The sequence below is a fragment of the Gigantopelta aegis genome, chromosome 6, assembly GCF_016097555.1.
Source record: "Gigantopelta aegis isolate Gae_Host chromosome 6, Gae_host_genome, whole genome shotgun sequence".
NCBI lineage: Eukaryota > Metazoa > Mollusca > Gastropoda > Neomphalida > Peltospiridae > Gigantopelta > Gigantopelta aegis.
In genome coordinates, this window is record NC_054704.1 from 8,422,418 (window position 1) to 8,442,213 (window position 19,796).

A 19,796-nucleotide genomic window follows, 5' to 3' on the forward strand; every position below is an offset into this window, starting at 1 on the left:
AATTGTTATTACCCATTTGCTAACAAAATATTCAAAAAGTGATACTAGAAAACTAAACGGTTATTACTGTGACCTAGTTAAAAAGATTTTAATAACATCACTTTTTTGTTGAGAATTTTTAACACTTGAATGCTACATAGGCGGCTTCTAGGCAACACTAATACATGTATATATCTACAAGCAAGGACTTATAATTATTTTAATGGCAGTTAAAACAACAGTTAAATTACCAAGCTGGATAAAGGTAATATTGGTAACTGCCTCAAAGACTATTTAAAATTAATGATGACAAACTAATCTCATTACAAATATGTAACCCATAGCCAACTGGACATCTACTCTAAATCTAACAGGCAAGCTAGTTCTTGAGTTCAGTGTACCTCAGTTCATCTAATAAGTCCAGCTCTTCACTGAAACAAACAATATTAACCAAAATCTCTAACAAGAGCAATAAAATCCACTCAAACTTGTTTAGTTGATATTTAAAAATTATTTCTAATTCATTATATGAAACTTAATACTTGTTTTAAAAAAACAAAATAATAATAATAATTTAATTAATGCATATTTTTATTGCCTCCAATTTTTTAGTCATTAAACAATTGAGAATTTTAACTTAACTATTCAAAATATTTTTTAATTCATTGAAATTTGTTCTTCTGCAACCCCTGCAACTAATAAAATGTCCACAGCAAAAACACATGCTGTTGAAAACAAAACTGAATCTATAGAGTCTACGGCATAACAGTGCCATGGAGATTTTAAAATTGGCATTGCCAATTTCCACGGGCAAATACAGGAGTTGCTAGTGGTATGAAAACATCATCTCATTGTAGTTATTATCATAATATTTAAATGTATACATACACATTCAAAAGTACAAAATATTATAATGACTGGATGTGCTTAGAAGTACTGTTACTATTATTAGCAGTTGTAACTAACTTACATGGTCCAACAGCAAACTGGAAAAATTAAATTAATGTATCTGATTATGAGCTACAATTTTTCTACACAGTAGATCAAGTTTAGAAATGAGAACAAATGAATCATTATGTATATGTAGGTTGTAGTTACTGCTAGCAGCATACCTTTTTCCAATAATTCCAAGTGGCACATCTGAAAATACAGACTGCTAATAGCTTTCCTATCTCCAATAATTCCAAGAGGTCTGCATTAGAAATGTAAAATAGCGTCCAAGATGGCCACCAAATCATGGAAATATATATAATTTGCTTATTACTTGACACAATACAATAATGCTTCCCATGGTTTTATGGATCAAAGAAAACATTGGTACCATAAAAATTTAGATTTGATAAATGGATCATGTAAATCTAAGATGGTCGCGAATATGATGATCATACTGACAGTTGATAAAAATGGCAATAATCTTCTTATTATTCAGTACAGAAAAATAATCCTTGTATCTAACCCATGATCTTGGAGTCATGGAATACACTGATGCCAATGCAATTCTGCTATACCAGCTACTTTAGTGTATCCAAGATGGGCACCAATATTGGCTGCAATGTTGAATTAGTTTTCAATGCACGTTTCACTTGATTCATCAAACTGGCTAACTATGCATGTACTTGGCATTTACATAGTTAATTGAATAACCTATATTCAGACATGCAGACTTCCTTAAGTAAAATAAGTAAAATAAGTTAATTAAATATTAATTTGGTGTTATTGAAAGTAGACTGTACAAATCAGTCACCATCTGCAAAGCCCAGGCAGGTGGCTGATACAAAATACAAACAAGCCTAATGTTTTTATTACCAATGTAACCAGCTCAGTGGTGTGGTGGTAAGGTAAAAGGCTGGTAGGTACTGGGTTCGCATCAAGTTCCAGTAGGTTTAAGGCCAGGTTTAAGTCTGGTAAACACTCAACATTGATCAAGACTAACTAAAAATCACTAGACCAGTACATGTGTTGTGAGTGTAGTTTGACCAACTTTATTTCTTTACCATGGCTGGGATTCCACATGCATCACAATAACGTAACATTAACTAGCATTCCGACAGTACTGTTAAAGCAATACATGTTCCCTACCGGGCCCCACAAATCTAAGTTAAAGTGTAATAATTCTGTCAAACATGGATAAATTTTATTTTTAGTCCTGACCATTGAATAAAATCCCCATTAAATCTGATCTGCAACTTTAAATGGTAAACCTACAAAAGTAATTTGAGCTGAACCTCTTGAGGCATTGTGGAAAAAAGTCCAGAAAACAATATGTGGGACAGACAGATGGACAGAAACACGGAAACGAAATCAACAGTTCCGTCTGGTTGGATCAGTAGAGGACTAATTAAAGTATCATGTTACAATGTAGTTACCCCAGCAAAAGGTATGTCAGTCTTGAATAATGATGTTGACTGAAGGAAAATGAACAATAAAATATAAGAATGAACACAATACAATATTTTTAAAGACTTTTATTATAATTCAAAGACTTTCAAAGACAAAAAAAATAAAATTAAAGACTATTATGAACCCTGAGAATAATCAGTTTCAGGTAAACTATAAGTCAAAGAGCAATGTCAATTTACATTGTGTCTCTTTCATTGGATGGTATGGCTGTGGAAAGTGGGTCATCACCTAGGAGCAGCCAATCATGTTTTTAAATTGATATCACACATAATGTTATGTGTATTAATAGTTTATGCTATAGTAAATAAAGGATGAAATTCACACCAATTATATAATAGAATTATGGATATTTATAAAATATGTAAAAATTGGTGTACCCATTCTCTGATTGGGGTTTTTCCCCCATCCCAGGCAGTGCCCCACAACTGGTATATCAAAGTCCATGGTAGCAAATTTGTAGCCAACTTCAGCTGGTTTAATTTAGCAAACCAAACCACAGCAAAAATAAAGGCTCATGAAGCATGCTAATTCTCAAATTAGCTTTTTTGCAAATATATTAGAAATAGATTAATATGGTCAATTTACCATATTAAATATTATTTTCACATTTGGCAATGTGGCAAACACATTCAAACCATTCACACCATAATACACTCTAGGTACTTTTCTGCAGTCAGTTTGGCTATATAGTAACACTGAATTATTCCCTGTATAAGAGATACTAATATATCAAATATTGGTCTGCTACAGAATGTGACTATATATAACAGATACACATATATTATCATAAATGATCAGATGTGAGCAGGCGGGATTACATTATTTGTAAAAGTATGAAATATATTATTTAATTTTTTTAATTTAACATGTGGTTATACTGCACTTCTGGATAACAAAAAACTATTACTGCCACTTAACCCATTAACCATCCTCTCCCCTCCCCCAAATAACGTCAATTAAAAATTAAAAAAGCAAACAAACCACAATGTTATTGATTTTGTTACAAATGAAAGGCTCCAAAATACCTGTACACTGGCCCAATATCCAAGGCCATAGGGAATGGTCTGAAATGTGCAAAATTAAGTATAGATACTGATATAAATCAGGTGATATCAATACACTATATGCAGCCTCAGATCTGTGTACCCATAATTTTGTTTATAGACTACTTTGCAAAAGCATAGTTTTCAGCATCATTAAGAGTAGTTTCCAGAGTTAGTGTGTTTAAATATAACCTCACAATTACGGTAAGATCACATTTCAACACTCACCAATTAACTGACACATTAAAGCACTACTGGTGTGGATTTGTGCTTATTTTCTACACAGCCAAATATGTATCAATGTGATAGAAATATTTAACTTTGTCACACCTTACCCTTGGTGTACGGTACTTAGGTAAGACTGAAACATCTCTGTGTAAACACCAACTACATGCATACATGTAGTTAGCCAGTTTGATGAATCAAATTAATCGAACTTTGCAGCCATATTGGTGGCCATCTTGGACACCCTAAAGTAATTGGTATACCAGAAATACATTGACATCAGTGTATTTTGTGACCCCTAAAACCATGGTTTAGATGCAAGAATTTCTTTTCTGTACCATTGACATTTTCTTGATTATGACAGCCAAATTGGTGACCGACTGAGATTTACATGACCTATTTATGAAATCTGAATTTTGATGGCAGCAATGTCTTCCTTTTGCCCTAAAATCATGGGGTAAATGCAAGAATTATTGTTCTGTGCTAACTAAAAGGTAAAAAGCAATTTACATATATTTCCCTGATCTGGCGATCATCTTGGAAACCATCTTAGATTTCTCAAATTCCTCAAGGGTGCTCAGGCGGCACCCAGTGGATTATCAATCTAGACTCCCTACAGTCAGAATCCACATACAACGCAACAAATTTTGCACACCCAAGTGGCAATTCCTCCATACCATACCTATCTCCAATAGTTTCAATTGTCTCATCTGAAAATAAAGATTCTAGTAGCCTACCTATTTCCAATCATTTTAATAACTGGCATAATCAGGATTTTAAACTGGAGGGGGAAAGAGGGCACCTACCTATCTCCAACAGTCCCCAGTGGTCTGTGTAAATACAGACTGTTAATAACACCTACCTATCTCCAACAGTGCCCAGTGGTCTGTATACATACAGAATGTTAATAGCCTACCTATCTCCAACAGTTCCCAGTGGTCTGTATACATACAGAATGCTAATAGCCTACCTATCTCCAACAGTCCCCAGTGGTCTGTGTAAATACAGAATGCTAATAGCCTACCTATCTCCAACAGTCCCCAGTGGTCTGTGTAAATACAGACTGGTAATAGCCTACCTATCTCCAACAGTCCCCAGTGGTCTGTGTAAATACAGACTGGTAATAGCCTACCTATCTCCAACAGTTCCCAGTGGTCTGTGTAAATACAGACTGGTAATAGCCTACCTATCTCCAACAGTCCCCGGTGGTCTGTATACATACAGAATGCTAACAGCCTACCTATCTCCAACAGTCCCCAGTGGTCTGTATACATACAGAATGCTAATAGCCTACCTATCTCCAACAGTCCCCAGTGGTCTGTGTAAATACAGAATGCTAATAGCCTACCTATCTCCAACAGTCCTCAGTGGTCTGTGTAAATACAGACTGGTAATAGCCTACCTATCTCCAACAGTCCCCGGTGGTCTGTGTAAATACAGACTGGTAATAGCCTACCTATCTCCAACAGTCCCCAGTGGTCTGTGTAAATACAGACTGGTAATAGCCTACCTATCTCCAACAGTCCCCAGTGGTCTGTGTAAATACAGACTGGTAATAGCCTACCTATCTCCAACAGTCCCCAGTGATCTGTGTAAATACAGACTGGTAATAGCCTACCTATCTCCAACAGTCCCCAGTGGTCTGTATACATACAGAATGCTAATAGCCTACCTATCTCCAACAGTCCCCAGTGGTCTGTGTAAATACAGACTGGTAATAGCCTACCTATCTCCAACAGTCCCCAGTGGTCTGTGTAAATACAGACTGCTAATAACACCTACCTATCTCCAACAGTCCCCGGTGGTCTGTGTAAATACAGACTGGTAATAGCCTACCTATCTCCAACAGTCCCCAGTGGTCTGTGTAACTACAGACTGGTAATAGCCTACCTATCTCCAACAGTCCCCAGTGGTCTGTATACATACATAATGTTAATAGCCTACCTATCTCCAACAGTCCCCAGTGGTCTGTATACATACAGAATGCTAATAGCCTACCTATCTCCAACAGTCCCCAGTGGTCTATGTAAATACAGACTGGTAAAAGCCTACCTACCTCCAACAGTCCCCAGTGGTCTGTGTAAATACAGAATGCTAATAGCCTACCTATCTCCAACAGTCCCCAGTGGTCTGTGTAAATACAGACTGCTAATAACACTTACCTATCTCCAACAGTCTCCAGTGGTCTGTGTAAATACAGACTGCTAATAACATGTACCTATCTCCAACAGTTCCCAGTGGTCTGTGTAAATACAGACTGCTAATAACACATACCTATCTCCAACAGTCCCCAGTGGTCTGTGTAAATACAGACTGCTAATAACACATACCTATCTCCAACAGTCCCCAGTGGTCTGTGTAAATACAGACTGCTAATAACACGTACCTATCTCCAACAGTCCCCAGTGGTCTGTGTAAATACAGACTGCTAATAACACATACCTATCTCCAACAGTCCCCAGTGGTCTGTGTAAATACAGACTGCTAATAACACATACCTATCTCCAACAGTTCCCAGTGGTCTGTGTACATACAGAATGTTAATAGCCTACCTATCTCCAACAGTCCCCAGTGGTCTGTGTAAATACAGACTGCTAATAACACATACCTATCTCCAACAGTCCCCAGTGGTCTGTGTAAATACAGACTGCTAATAACACATACCTATCTCCAACAGTCCCCAGTGGTCTGTGTAAATACAGACTGCTAATAACACGTACCTATCTCCAACAGTCCCCAGTGGTCTGTGTAAATACAGACTGCTAATAACACATACCTATCTCCAACAGTTCCCAGTGGTCTGTGTACATACAGAATGTTAATAGCCTACCTATCTCCAACAGTTCCCAGTGGTCTGTGTACATACAGAATGTTAATAACACATACCTATCTCCAACAGTCCCCAGTGGTCTGTGTAAATACAGACTGCTAATAACACATACCTATCTCCAACAGTTCCCAGTGGTCTGTGTAAATACAGACTGCTAGTAACACATACCTATCTCCAACAGTTCCCAGTGGTCTCCATCTACAGCAGTGTGTACTCCATTCGAACTGCTCCATGTTTAGGTAGGTGTAGTGGTCGCCTGAATCCTTCAGTCGGAACTCCATAGCACCATTAGGAACTGACAGTTAACACAGACAGGCAATACATTATTATGGAATCTCCATAGCACTGTTAGGAACTGACAGTTAACACAGACAGGCAATACATTATTATGGAATCTCAATAGCACCGTTAGGAACTGACAGTTAACACAGACAGGCAATACATTATTATGGAATCTCCATAGCACCGTTAGGAACTGACAGTTAACACAGACAGGCAATACATTATTATAGAATCTCAATAGCACCATTAAGACCAGAAATTGGATGCATAATGTTCTTTAAGGCAATGGTCTTATACAACTATTTAAAACCTGGAATTTAGTTTTCCACAAATTTATTGTCATCCTAATTGCATGCTGCAGTTCAGACTCTTCTAAAGCATATATTTAAACATTCTTTCTCCAAGAATATCTAGTTGTCATGGTATCATAAGGCACAAGCTCTTCGTATGTCCTTCTAATGACACAATGCAGTATACATATACACACATTTTGTAAACATTGTAAAAAAAATTCTGGTTTTGTTGTTAACTAAAATATTTGTTTTGTTTTGTCTTGGCAAAAGTCTTACATCGTGTCCAATCATTTATTAAGCTTTTAATGCTCCTGTACTAACATCATTTTCTTAAGTAGGCTTGTGCTCCTGACTCTAAAGCCATACCATGCTGTATGCAACTAAAGAGTTCACATTCAAAGTTTTATAAACATGGGTCCAATTTGTATCCTATTTCCAAACAAAATTTATCAATTGATACAGGAGCATAATGTTATCATTAGTTGCAAGCAAGTACAAACCAATAATAAATTGATAGCTGTTCGGAACACAACAATCTGAGTTTAACATACCTGGAACAGTATCCATGCCAACAAGTGCCAAAAATGGCTGAGGTAGTGAGATTATTTTACCAATAGTCTGAAATCAAAGCAACAAAACACTCAACTATGTACAAAAACACATAGCATTTTTACCATGATAGTACTCAAATGAGTGTGCAAATGACAAACAAATCTTCGCATCAGTCTTAAAATTGATTTGTCACAAACAAAATTTTAAGTTGAGTTACTGCAGTTTAAGAAAAAAGTTATGACCAGGGCCGAGTTGTTCAAAGCATACATGTAGTTAAATTAACGCAGGGTTAGTTTAATATTTTTGTACAAATACAAAATAAACTTTAGATGTGATTATATATGGATACCTTTGATTGCTCTAAATTAAGTTTCAACATTACTGTATGTTTTCAATTTTTATTTAAATTGATTCAATCATTGATTTTGAAAATGTCTGTTAACCATTGGTTGAGCTAACTAACGTTTAAACAACAGAATGATGTTTGTTTTTATTAGTATCAAAAAGCTAAGAACATCAATCAGCAGGGCTTCAGCTTTGCCTTAATTAATATCCTGGTGCATATCAGCATTTCTTTGGTATGTGCGGGCCGGTAGCATTTGGGGGAAAGTGGATTTTTTTTTTTTTTTTTTAAGTTTATTGTCCCAGGTCACAAACATAGCAATGTCAGGGATGGGAGCCGTAAATCACTGATGTACATATAATAATAGTATAACACATATACCCACACAAAGATGTACAAATGTATAAACACACATGCCCGGATGTCCTCTGATAATTATATATATATATATATATATATATATATAATTACAAACTTTCCGAATTTATACGATTTACTGTATTCTGATTGGCTGACGTCACTAAAAAAACAAACGTTATCCTTCCATAAACCTCATAAAAATACGTCATAACGGAAGACCAAGATGGATTGGAACTATTTTTAGCTGGATGGGCCAATGACCCAGTTCGGTGATCGTTTTCTGGATTAAAAAAATAAGGGAAACTGGATGAGATATTCATGTTATAAATAAAAAAAAATTACAATATATTTTTTATTTGTTTTTATTCTGTTAAAAAAAATCCCCAAAACATCCAATAGTATGTATACATGTATTCCTACGCTTATTTACAGAACATGGCTGACGGTAAGAACGAAAGAAATTATTTTTGAGTGTTTTAAGGTACACTTCTTGTACTGTTTGTAATTATAAGAATTGTTTCTCATTTTTTAGGAATTTATCGATGTATATAAAAGTCACAAATGTAGTATAAAATCGCTTCGCTACGCTACGCTATTTTATACCATTTGTGACTTTTATACATCGATAAATTCCTAAAAAATGAGAAACAATTCTTATATATATATATATATATATATATATATATATATATATATATATACACACACATATACGAAAAGGCACCGAAAATAAGTGGGTACAAGAGCAGTAAGTATACATACATGTAATTGGTTTAATCTGTGATTTTATAAAGAGAAGAGAGAGGATAAGAAAGAGGAGAAAGAAGTAGAAGATGAGACATGGTTACACACAAGGTGAATGTTTCTTTTTCTTGTTTTCTTCTATCTGCAAACAAGCCATAACAACAACAAAATTAAGCTAGCATCAAAATGGATTTAATATGGCATTTCTTTTTCAATACATACTTATACACATAGTAACAGCCTAATATATTACATTAGAAATATGTTGACTTGCTAAGAATAAAAATTACCTGTGGTCCCAAAAGAACAGCATCTCCTAAATCTGAAAGACAAAATAATCAGAATTTGATGGGTTTTGTTGAGGGGGTATTGTTTTTTGACAAGCATTAAATGATTAAACAATAGGTTTTTAGAGATAATTCATTACAAAGTAATTTATGGAGATCACATTTCAATTACGAATAATGAATTACGAATAATGATAACAGCAGAAATGTATAATATAAAAGGTTAAAAAAAATGTTAGCTGCTCTTACTGAAAAATATCAAATATTCTAAAAACAAACAGTTCTGGAAATTTTGTATTCTTGGTACCAAATTGTCAGGACATAAAACTTTTTTTACAAATAATTATTTCATTTCACTACAGGCCATGATGTATTGTTTTTAAAAAGTAATTGCTCAAACATAAAAATGTTAGATATTTAAAATAAACTGCCTTGATGTCTTACGTGGGAAGCGCTTGATGTTCTTGTAACACGATCTCGTGGTGGGTTGGAGACAGTCAGGGTCGTAATCCGGGCTGGACACGCCCAGCGTGTGGTACTCCGCTATCTCCGCTATCGTTCTGTATCCTTTCATTGGTAAAGCCTTTGATGTCTAGTCAAGAAAAATCAACCAAATTTATAAATAAGTTTTAATCTATATTTTCCATAACAAATTAAATAAATTTCATATAACCGTAACAATGTTTGCGACAACAAATTTAAAGTAATTTTTTGTTATATAATATATAAAGTTTCAGGCTTCAGAAAATAATTTGAGGGTATGAAAATAAAAGTAAAACAGACCATAAGTGCCCAAATTACTAGGTGGTTGTTGGTTTGAAATGTTTTCAAATTGGACACAACATTTCATGTACTTTGATAAAAGTTTTAAACAGCAATTCTCTTATTAACATCTATCTAAACATTAACAAAATAATTTGAGGGTATGAAAATAAAAGTAAAACAGACCATAAGTGCCCAAATTACTAGGTGGTTGTTGGTTTGAAATGTTTTCAAATTGGACACAACATTTCATGTACTTTGATAAAAGTTTTAAACAGCAATTCTCTTATTAACATCTATCTCAACATTAACAAAATAATTTGAGGGTATGAAAATAAAAGTAAAACAGACCATAAGTGCCCAAATTACTAGGTGGTTGTTGGTTTGAAATGTTTTCAAATTGGACACAACATTTCATGTACTTTGATAAAAGTTTTAAACAGCAATTCTCTTATTAACATCTATCTAAACATTAACAAAATAATTTGAGGGTATGAAAATAAAAGTAAAACAGACCATAAGTGCCCTTACTAGGTGGTTGTTGGTTTGAAATGTTTTCAAATTGGACACAACATTTCATGTACTTTGATAAAAGTTTTAAACAGCAATTCTCTTATTAACATCTATCTAAACATTAACAAAATAATTTGAGGGTATGAAAATAAAAGTAAAACAGACCATAAGTGCCCTTACTAGGTGGTTGTTGGTTTGAAATGTTTTCAAATTGGACACAACATTTCATGTACTTTGATAAAAGTTTTAAACAGCAATTCTCTTATTAACATCTATCTAAACATTAACAAAATAATTTGAGGGTATGAAAATAAAAGTAAAACAGACCATAAGTGCCCTTACTAGGTGGTTGTTGGTTTGAAATGTTTTCAAATTGGACACAACATTTCATGTACTTTGATAAAAGTTTTAAACAGCAATTCTCTTATTAACATCTATCTAAACATTAACAAAATAATTTTTCTGCCTATTACGTGTAACTCCATTTAAACAAAAATTATTCAGAACTGTCAAAATGTGTTAGTTTAAACAATATATTCCAACTAACTTACAAACAGCTCCAAGCTGTTATTCCCTTTGGTGTGAGTTTTATTTGTGATGTTCCTAGCTCGTTCTTGGACCTTCTGCAGCAACGTTTCATAGACACCCTCGTATAAACTCGCAGAATCCTTCTGTCAACAACAAAAAGTTGAGGTAGGGGAGATAACTCAGAACTGAATTTAGTATATAGGAGACCCACCAATGATAATACATGTATTATATCTTGATTTTTAGTTTTGTTTAAGAATATTAAACCATTAAAACATTAATTCAGTTCTTTAACACAAAGCTGTTTTATCACTTAACAAATTTTGATGATGGTCAAAACGCAATTGATTGTCAAGCTTATATTCACAAAAGGTTAAATTATATACTGTCCATGGCATACAGTTCCAAATGCAACACGTCCAGGACAGAATTAAAACATACATTGTTTAAAATCAGGACTACCTTTACTTAATATTTAGACAAGTGGTTTCACTAACCTGTAGTTTTAGATATTAACCTACATATTTGAGAAAATTGAAACAAAAATCTATTAAAAGTAATTTTAATCATTCTTAATTCTGAAAATATATATTTCCCAACATCATTCCTTCTCCAAAAATTGGATCTGGACTTTCTTAAAATGGCAAACATTTAATAACAGTATTCTCGTTCCTCTGACTCAATTACAGTAGAGGATTCTATAAGTTATATGATTTCTGCTATTCCTAAGACTCAGTTATTAAATGTCCTACCTGTTGTTCTCTGTACATTGCAGCCAACTTCAAGACAGTTTCCACACTGTTTGGATCTCCCGTGCCAGTTATTACCAGATTTCTCACACCAGCTGTTAAAATGAAAAAATGTATAATGATAGTACAAAGATTTCGTTATAAACTTGTATTCTTCTGTTATCATTTAATCCCAAGAATGCAATATAATAATAAAAACCCAACAAGACAAAATGTATTACTATATGCATGTGAAAAATGATTCCAAGAAAACCAGTTTTAAACCGGTTTAACAGGGCTCACACTGGAACATATTTTGGTTGAGCCAATTTTCAGATAGGTACATGTATGTCGAGTATTTCCTTGAAAATTATTAAAATGTGGTTCAATTAAGGATATTTTATTAGCCAAGGTACTGCATAAAATAAATCTGCTAAGAGATTTGCAAACTTTAAGGCAGATAGTAAGAATTTTTTTTTTTTTAAAGTTCTATACAAGGCAAGGAACTTTGTGCACTGAAATTTGCACAATGCAAAGGCAAACTTTGATTACATTTGCCTTTAATATGAAATGAACTGATTCACGTGGCCCAAGTAAATGTCTCAGAGGACATCTCATTCACCAGACTGAAGATATCACCAGTGCATGTTATGAAGCTGTGTCCACATACTATGAACAGTTAATACAAAAAAGAATTGGAATAAAAGAGATGCAGCATCGCAGAATAGAAAATAACTTAATCTGATTCAGTGTAATTAAGTCAATTGAAATCACTTATAATTGTGGAATATAAAGAATGTTATTTCATATTTTTAATTTTTTCACAGAAACCTATTCCCTGCAATTTTTGAAATTATTATCTCAAGTGGTACAATTTATTGTTAGCTTACCAACATCTTCCTCCAGGTATCTAAGAAATGATGTGACAATACACAACATCTGAACTACTTTATTGTTAGCTTACCAATATCTTCTTCCAGGTATGTAAGAAATGACGGGACAATACACAACATCTAACTAATTTATTGTTAGCTTACCAACATCTTCCTCCAGGTATCTAAGAAATGACGGGACAATACACAACATCTGAACTACTTCTGATGCCAGCAAACACTTGTAGTTACAGTACCTGAAAATATACACACAGTATTTCAAAGATAAAAAACTTTACATTACAATTAGTGTTGTTAAAAATCCATCCATTTATTATTTCATTAATTGATTCATCCATCCATCCATATTTCAAAGAATAGCACCTTTTACATTACATTCAGTATCATTAAAAATCCATCCATCCATTCATTCATATTGTTATTTTTCTCTATTCAGTTTTAACAAAATACAATGCAACTATAAGGGAATTCAAAACAATACTTACAACTTACTGCTTTTTGATTTGTCGGTTAAGGCTTTCTTTTGATCTGATTGGCTCAGCTTCATCAAGTTGGTCACTAGATAGAAAATGCACAAATACAGTTCATCATAGAGACCACCATCCTGCAAGTAAAAAGTGAAGCAATACAATGACTAAATCAGAAAAAACACATTAAATCTTCTAGAAGTAAACAAATCACTGCACAATTACTATAATGAGTGTGTTAAATATATGAGTTGTGTAACCTTATGTTAGACTGCTGAATATAAGGGTAAACCATTCCCAGTCCGGATCTCGCTACGGTAAGACGTGTTTGTTTCGCTGCACTGCATGTGCTTTCGTGTACTCAACTTGGAAATCCTGAATTTTGTTTTCTTTTTGTTATTGAAATGGAGTTTTCTTCTGGGATGTATTCAGCCATTGGAATTGATTGAATGCTACAACACTTCTCATTTTGACAGCCTGCACCAACAGGTTGGATTCTTTTTTAGCAAATTTCCTTGCCTCCACGTCATTTTTCTGCCTGATTTTTGTTGACGTGTTTTTCGATGACTCATATAATGGCCATTCTGCAGAATGCCACGGTTGTTCGTGTTTAGTCTTTACTTGTCCGAGCCTGTGCTAGCAGCATTGGAAGATTGACCACCTCACTCTAAGAATAGGAAGCGAAGTCGGCCCCTACTATTCTTTTCTAGACCATACCCTATTTTATATTGGTACCATCTTGTATCCTCCAGAGCTGGGCCCGTTCGCACAACTATACCAACCATCACAGTTGGACTACACCCTAGTCTGATATTCTCTTGTTCAGACGGATATGGCTTCTCAAGAACTGCGTTTCAGCACAGCACATCACCACACCTTCCACAACTAATGACTGTTACTCTAGGGGGTTTTCTTGACGGGATGCAACCCATCTCATCCCTACAAGCTGTGCACCGTAACAGACTTAACGAGGCCACCCACGTAGATCAGACTTTAAACTTTCAGACCTTTGTTCAAAATTTCATGTCGAAATGTTAACTGTGTTAACTTGCACATGGGTTACAACACTCCATCTTTATTTTGATGCTTTTTAAAATAATATCTACTGGTCAAGGTAAAATAATAAAGACCAACAACTTAAGTTTGTAGAATAGTGAAAACAGCACAGACTAGCATGATGGGTAATAAAACTCTGGTTCATGGTTTCGGCACAGGTAGGCCAAACATGACACTGTAGTAATCACAAGCATGAATATTAATACACACATCAACTAACAGTGACATTACCTCATGGTTGTCTCTGTCAATCTTCAAAGCTCCCAGCAATATGGACACAACCAAACATCTAGCATTCCGGGGGAGAAGGAAAAGATCTATTGTGAACATCTGACTGTAACAAACAAAATTATTATCACTTGATAAAAGGCACACATGTATGTTTAGCAACATACCATAACAGCCAAGATACAAATATATAAATCAAATACAAAATTTTAATATAGATATATTAAAGAATGGTTATTAATATAAGCTATGCACACAATATACTATAGAGGCCAGGTGAATCTGGCAAATTGGCCCCAAAAAGTGAAAAAGTCAATCCGATACCCTGCAAGCACTTTATCACAGCTAAACACCTCTTTCCAAAATGTAAGGTGCCATAGCAGTATGAATTAATAAGCTGTTTTCTGTTGGTGCTTATCAAATATACTCTGTCAAAAAAGAAACACTGAAAGAGTTCTCTATGTTGATCCAAAATGGGAAGCATGTGACAGTGAAGAATTTCATCCCGGTAGCGTACAGCTGTCAGATTGCCTTACATGAACACAAGTTCACTGCCGGTGTATGAGATGGCTCCCCACATCATGACACTCGCTCCACTGAATCTGTCAACTTGGGCAACACAGTTGTTGGCAAAATGTTCATTGCGGTGTCTGTAAACACGTTGTCGTCCATCACGTTGCTTCAGAAGGAAACGTGACTCGTCGCTGAGCCATACTCGCCGCCAGTTTCCCAAGTTCCACCCCTGTACATTCGTGCACCAGCGAACACATAAATGTTGATGTCGACATCGCAGGACGGGGCCAACATATGGTCTCCTAGCCCGTAAACCAGCTTCTCAAAGTCGGTTCCGAATGGTTTGTGCAGACACCCTTCTCAAACCAGGTATGCGTCCAGCAGTGTTTGTTGCTGTGGCAGCTCGGTGACACAAGTGCAGAACCCGGATGTAGCGATCTTGTGCTGCAGTTGTTATGCGAGGTCTTCCACTTCTGGGCCAGTCTTCAGCTGATTGAAACTGCTGGTACCTGTTCCAGAGAAGTGAAATGGTGCCATGATGGACGCTCATGTGGCGTGCGACTGCTGACAGCGATTCACCTAACTGGAGGCAGCCTTTTGCAATGTTTCGATTCGGCAGGCTTAGTCTTGGCATCTTGTAACTCGTCTACGTTGAAATGGAAATGAGGCATCATTGCGAGCATTGCAGCTTTAAATACCCATCACTACCCCAAACACTTTTCTTCTTTCCCTATCACCTATGCGTTTCTTTTTTGACAGAGTATATTTTAACAAGGTATGTTCATCTTTCATTAGCAGTAAGCACAAAAATGTCATTTATTTTTATGATGAAATAAGGAAATACCCAAATCTGTATAGTTTGGCTGTGTCCAGTGTATCTTTCATCAACAGAGCTGGCATTTGGAACTCAAGTGAAGCCTTAAAGAGAATTAAGTTCACAGTTTATGATCAACTATAACTGAAATACAGTAAAGTACTTTTAGAACGAACACGCTTATAACAAACTACCGGTTAGAACAAACTGATTGTAAAGTCCCAATTTTCCCCCCTATATATTAGTAATAAATTTCAATGTATACAACGAACTATGTATAGTGAATTAACTGTTAAAACGAACCATTTTTTTTCTTTCAATTATGAATTTCAGTGTAAATTAGTGCATATACAGCAAACCGATCATAATTGTTTTGTATCTTATTTGGATCTTTATCAATCAGTAGCATTAACGGCAATGCATCAAGAATGACTATACACACATGTACTAATAAGATCAGTCAGATAACGTCCACATGGAATTACGTAGTCGATTGGCATCAATTAAGGGAGTAATGTATTAAACAATTAATGGTATGATCTCACTTCCAGTGTCCCAGTTTCAAATTCCTCCCGTATTCAAGTTACTCCCCGGTAATTTGAACCTAGTTTCAGATTACCGGGGGTTGTTTGAACCTAGGTTCAGATTACCCCCGGGGTAGTTTGAATCTAGTTTCAAGCTACCCCCTTAGTTTCAAACGACCCCCCTATCACTCATCGTGTACAATGTAAGATGTCACATTTTGCTTTGTATTCTCGAAATATTTCCTTAAACATAAATTCTGATATCCACTCTATTTAGGTTTCCATACTTTTTATGCAAAATATGTGTTCGTGTAATATGAATTTTCATATTTTATAGGAATACTTAATATATATATCAACGTTTTGATGTAAAAAATATACCCTATTTGTGAAAATTTACTGGTTGTTGGGTGGGGGTAATTTGAAACTACGGGGGTTACTTTGAACCTAGGTTCAAATTACCCAGGGGGTAACCTGAACTGGGGGGTAATTTGAACCTATTACACCCTGCTATTGTTCGCTTGTTTAAGTCTCCATCGCTTCATTGACATTTTGCTGGTATCCCGGTGTCACTGTCAAATATTGTTATTTCATATTCCCCATATGCCATTGTGTAATGGTCTGGGAGAAATAAAGTTCTGTTCACCAGAAGACTGACACATGCAACTCATTTGCATCTTACCAAACAGTAGCATTAGCGACAATGCATCCAAAATGACTGCACTGATAAGACCAACCAGATAATGTCCACTTGTCGTTACGTAGTAGATTGGTAACAATTAAGGTATTAATGCAGTAAACAATTCACCGTCTGTTCTTACTTCACTACTATTGTGTGCTTGTTTAAGTGCCGGTATCCAACAATATGACTGACACGTGAAACTCACTATACAGTCATTGTAATTAGCGTTAAATACCCGGATATTTTGTTTTGAAGGTAGGTAAGACAAATGTTATCAAATGTTGAACAGTATTCGGTAGATGTGCAATCATGATGGACACGATAACACTGTTTTCCAAAGTAAAGTTGATGTAGCTATGCCTGCATTTTATTCGATTGCCTACATCACTATAGCCCTGCAGGCTATGAGACCAACGCTCACTAAGCAGACAAAAATAAGCAACTTTGTTTCAAAACGTGACTGACTGAACACTCATTTGATTCAACATGCTGTATTTATTTGCATATTTGCTTCTATTGGTGGTAATAAATGAAATATTAAAAAAAACACCCCACTAATTCTTGTGTTTATGGTGTTTATATTTGAAAAATCTAAAATGGCCGACTTCCTGAATAAGGCTCACTTTTGTAAATGTTTACAATGAACTACTGCTATAACGAACCGATGTTCCTGGTCCCTTGCAGCTCGTTATAAGAGTACTTTACTGTATGACGAAACAGTATTCCAAACACATAACATACCTGGCTAAAGATTTTCGAAGCTATCAAGCACAATGCAATATCTTAAAAACGTTTTAATTTATGATGTCACTATGAAAAATGTCATGGCCTACAACGGTTTTACAATATCTTTACAATATCGTATCACTAAGATAGCTTGAAAATCTGGGTGCAGGGCCTTGTCCAGACTCTAAACTTTAGCAACTTTCTTAAAGACTTAAGTCCAAACTTTAAGGGGTTATAGACTTATCCAGTTCAACAAGGGTGTGCGGAGGAAGAAACCAACAAGTATTCTGTTAGCACATCATAAATTGAATTAAAAAAGCCAGATTCACATGCAAAGACAATTACTTTTAGAAAATAGTGCCTGCTTTTACCTGACAAACTCATAAAAAATTACTATACTCACATATTTGTTCGTGCTTTTGGTTTTTTTCTTTTTACATGCATAATGTTTTGTTTTTTGTTTTTTTTAAAAACTAAAAACAATTTAAAATCCAAATAACCCACATAAATGTTTTTGTCAGGTAATTGTTGTACTGTAAACTACAAAGAATAAAATGGTAGAACTTACCACTAACAAAATGAGCAACATGTTGCACTTTTCCCGTTCATCGGGTCTGTCATGCAGTAAGTCTTCTAAAAATGTTTTCTTGTATTTAAATACGGATATTTCTCTAAAACAAAAATCAAAATCAAACACTATACAAAAAAATGGGACGGAAGATAAAATGAGGTTTTTAAAGCTTGGCAAGAATTTACATTTATTATTATTAAAAAATTTATTAATTACACTGTAATTGACTTGGGATACTATTTAAAGTCACAGACTTTAGTTTCAACCAGTGAATATGGACACTTAAGTTTGGTTAATCTACAAACCTGTAATACATTGTCATTTGGATAAACAAATAAGTCTGATGATAATAATGATAATAATAATAATAATAATAATAATAATAATAATGCCAGTGTTACATCTTACTTTTGTGTATAAGTTTTCTCTAATACTAAATCTTCTTGTATGATATATGCCAAGTATTTCAGTCGACGCTGGTCAATTTCTGAAAATAAATTCACTTTTAAACATAATATTTAATCAAATAATTTCCTTGATTATAATTTTTTCACACTTACACAGGTAACCAAACACATAGGTTTAAGCCAGAAGTTGATGAATTTAGTTTAAATCTAGTCAAATAATTTTTTTGTCTTTTCCAAATAAATTGCAACAGAAAAAAGTATTGCATTAGTGTAGGTATACACAAAAATGATTATTTGTATGGTAGTCCAGTAACTGCAATTTTAAATGTTTACAACTTGCAGAATCTAGCCATATTTCATTAATTGGTAGTAAACTCCTTCACCTCCTGCATGGGGCACCACAGAACTGATATAGTGCAGAGTTAACATTATATATTCTAGTACATGGACCATTTATTTTATTGTTCAGAATGCAATTTTAAAATTGATATTCTCTTGTATATAACATGATTATAGTTTAATGATTATTACAATGCTTGCATTTTAACAAATACATACATCTACTGTTGTATGTTTGTGGGGTTTTTTTTGGGGGGGGTACAAATTCCTGTTAGCATTAATATGAACAAATGTGTCAAGAAATGATGAATCATTGGATGCATTTTGACAATAATAATTTGCTTGCATTACTTTCATAATTTACTATCAAGTATTTCAAATATTACTATCTATGTTAATGATTTCAAATTTATCTTACCAATATTGTGCAGTGCATTTGCTGGGAATCGAATCATCATGTGTTTTGCCTGGAATTAATATGAAACAAATTATTTTGTTTTTAATTATGCCTTCAATGTTATTGCTGTAGCATGCAAGATCATTGCTAGATCTAAAATATCTGATGCCTTGGCAAAACTAATCCCCATAACTATTATATCAAAAATATTTTTCTCAATAATTCTCCAATTTAAATTTTGCACCCAGTTTAAAAGATTCAGGGCTAAAGTTGCAGTTAGTTTTTAAACAATAAAACAGAGACTCAGTCA

At 34.5% G+C, this 19,796-nt stretch overlaps 1 protein-coding gene across 1 annotated transcript in view; it reads right to left on the bottom strand.

The window, feature by feature from the left end:
* The window catches only part of LOC121374191, a 93,931-nt gene that overhangs the window by 34,856 nt on the left and 39,279 nt on the right, over positions 1 to 19,796 (bottom strand). The window contains exons 8-20 of the mRNA XM_041501172.1: positions 19,508 to 19,556; positions 18,752 to 18,830; positions 18,341 to 18,443; positions 15,871 to 15,944; positions 14,517 to 14,619; positions 13,248 to 13,366; positions 12,907 to 12,998; positions 11,894 to 11,985; positions 11,165 to 11,284; positions 9,783 to 9,930; positions 9,342 to 9,373; positions 7,604 to 7,670; positions 6,646 to 6,772 (exon numbers count right to left, since the gene is read on the bottom strand). Coding sequence (XP_041357106.1) covers positions 6,646 to 6,772; positions 7,604 to 7,670; positions 9,342 to 9,373; positions 9,783 to 9,930; positions 11,165 to 11,284; positions 11,894 to 11,985; positions 12,907 to 12,998; positions 13,248 to 13,366; positions 14,517 to 14,619; positions 15,871 to 15,944; positions 18,341 to 18,443; positions 18,752 to 18,830; positions 19,508 to 19,556 — 1,205 coding nt within the window. The remainder of the gene's footprint in view (positions 1 to 6,645; positions 6,773 to 7,603; positions 7,671 to 9,341; positions 9,374 to 9,782; positions 9,931 to 11,164; positions 11,285 to 11,893; positions 11,986 to 12,906; positions 12,999 to 13,247; positions 13,367 to 14,516; positions 14,620 to 15,870; positions 15,945 to 18,340; positions 18,444 to 18,751; positions 18,831 to 19,507; positions 19,557 to 19,796) is intronic.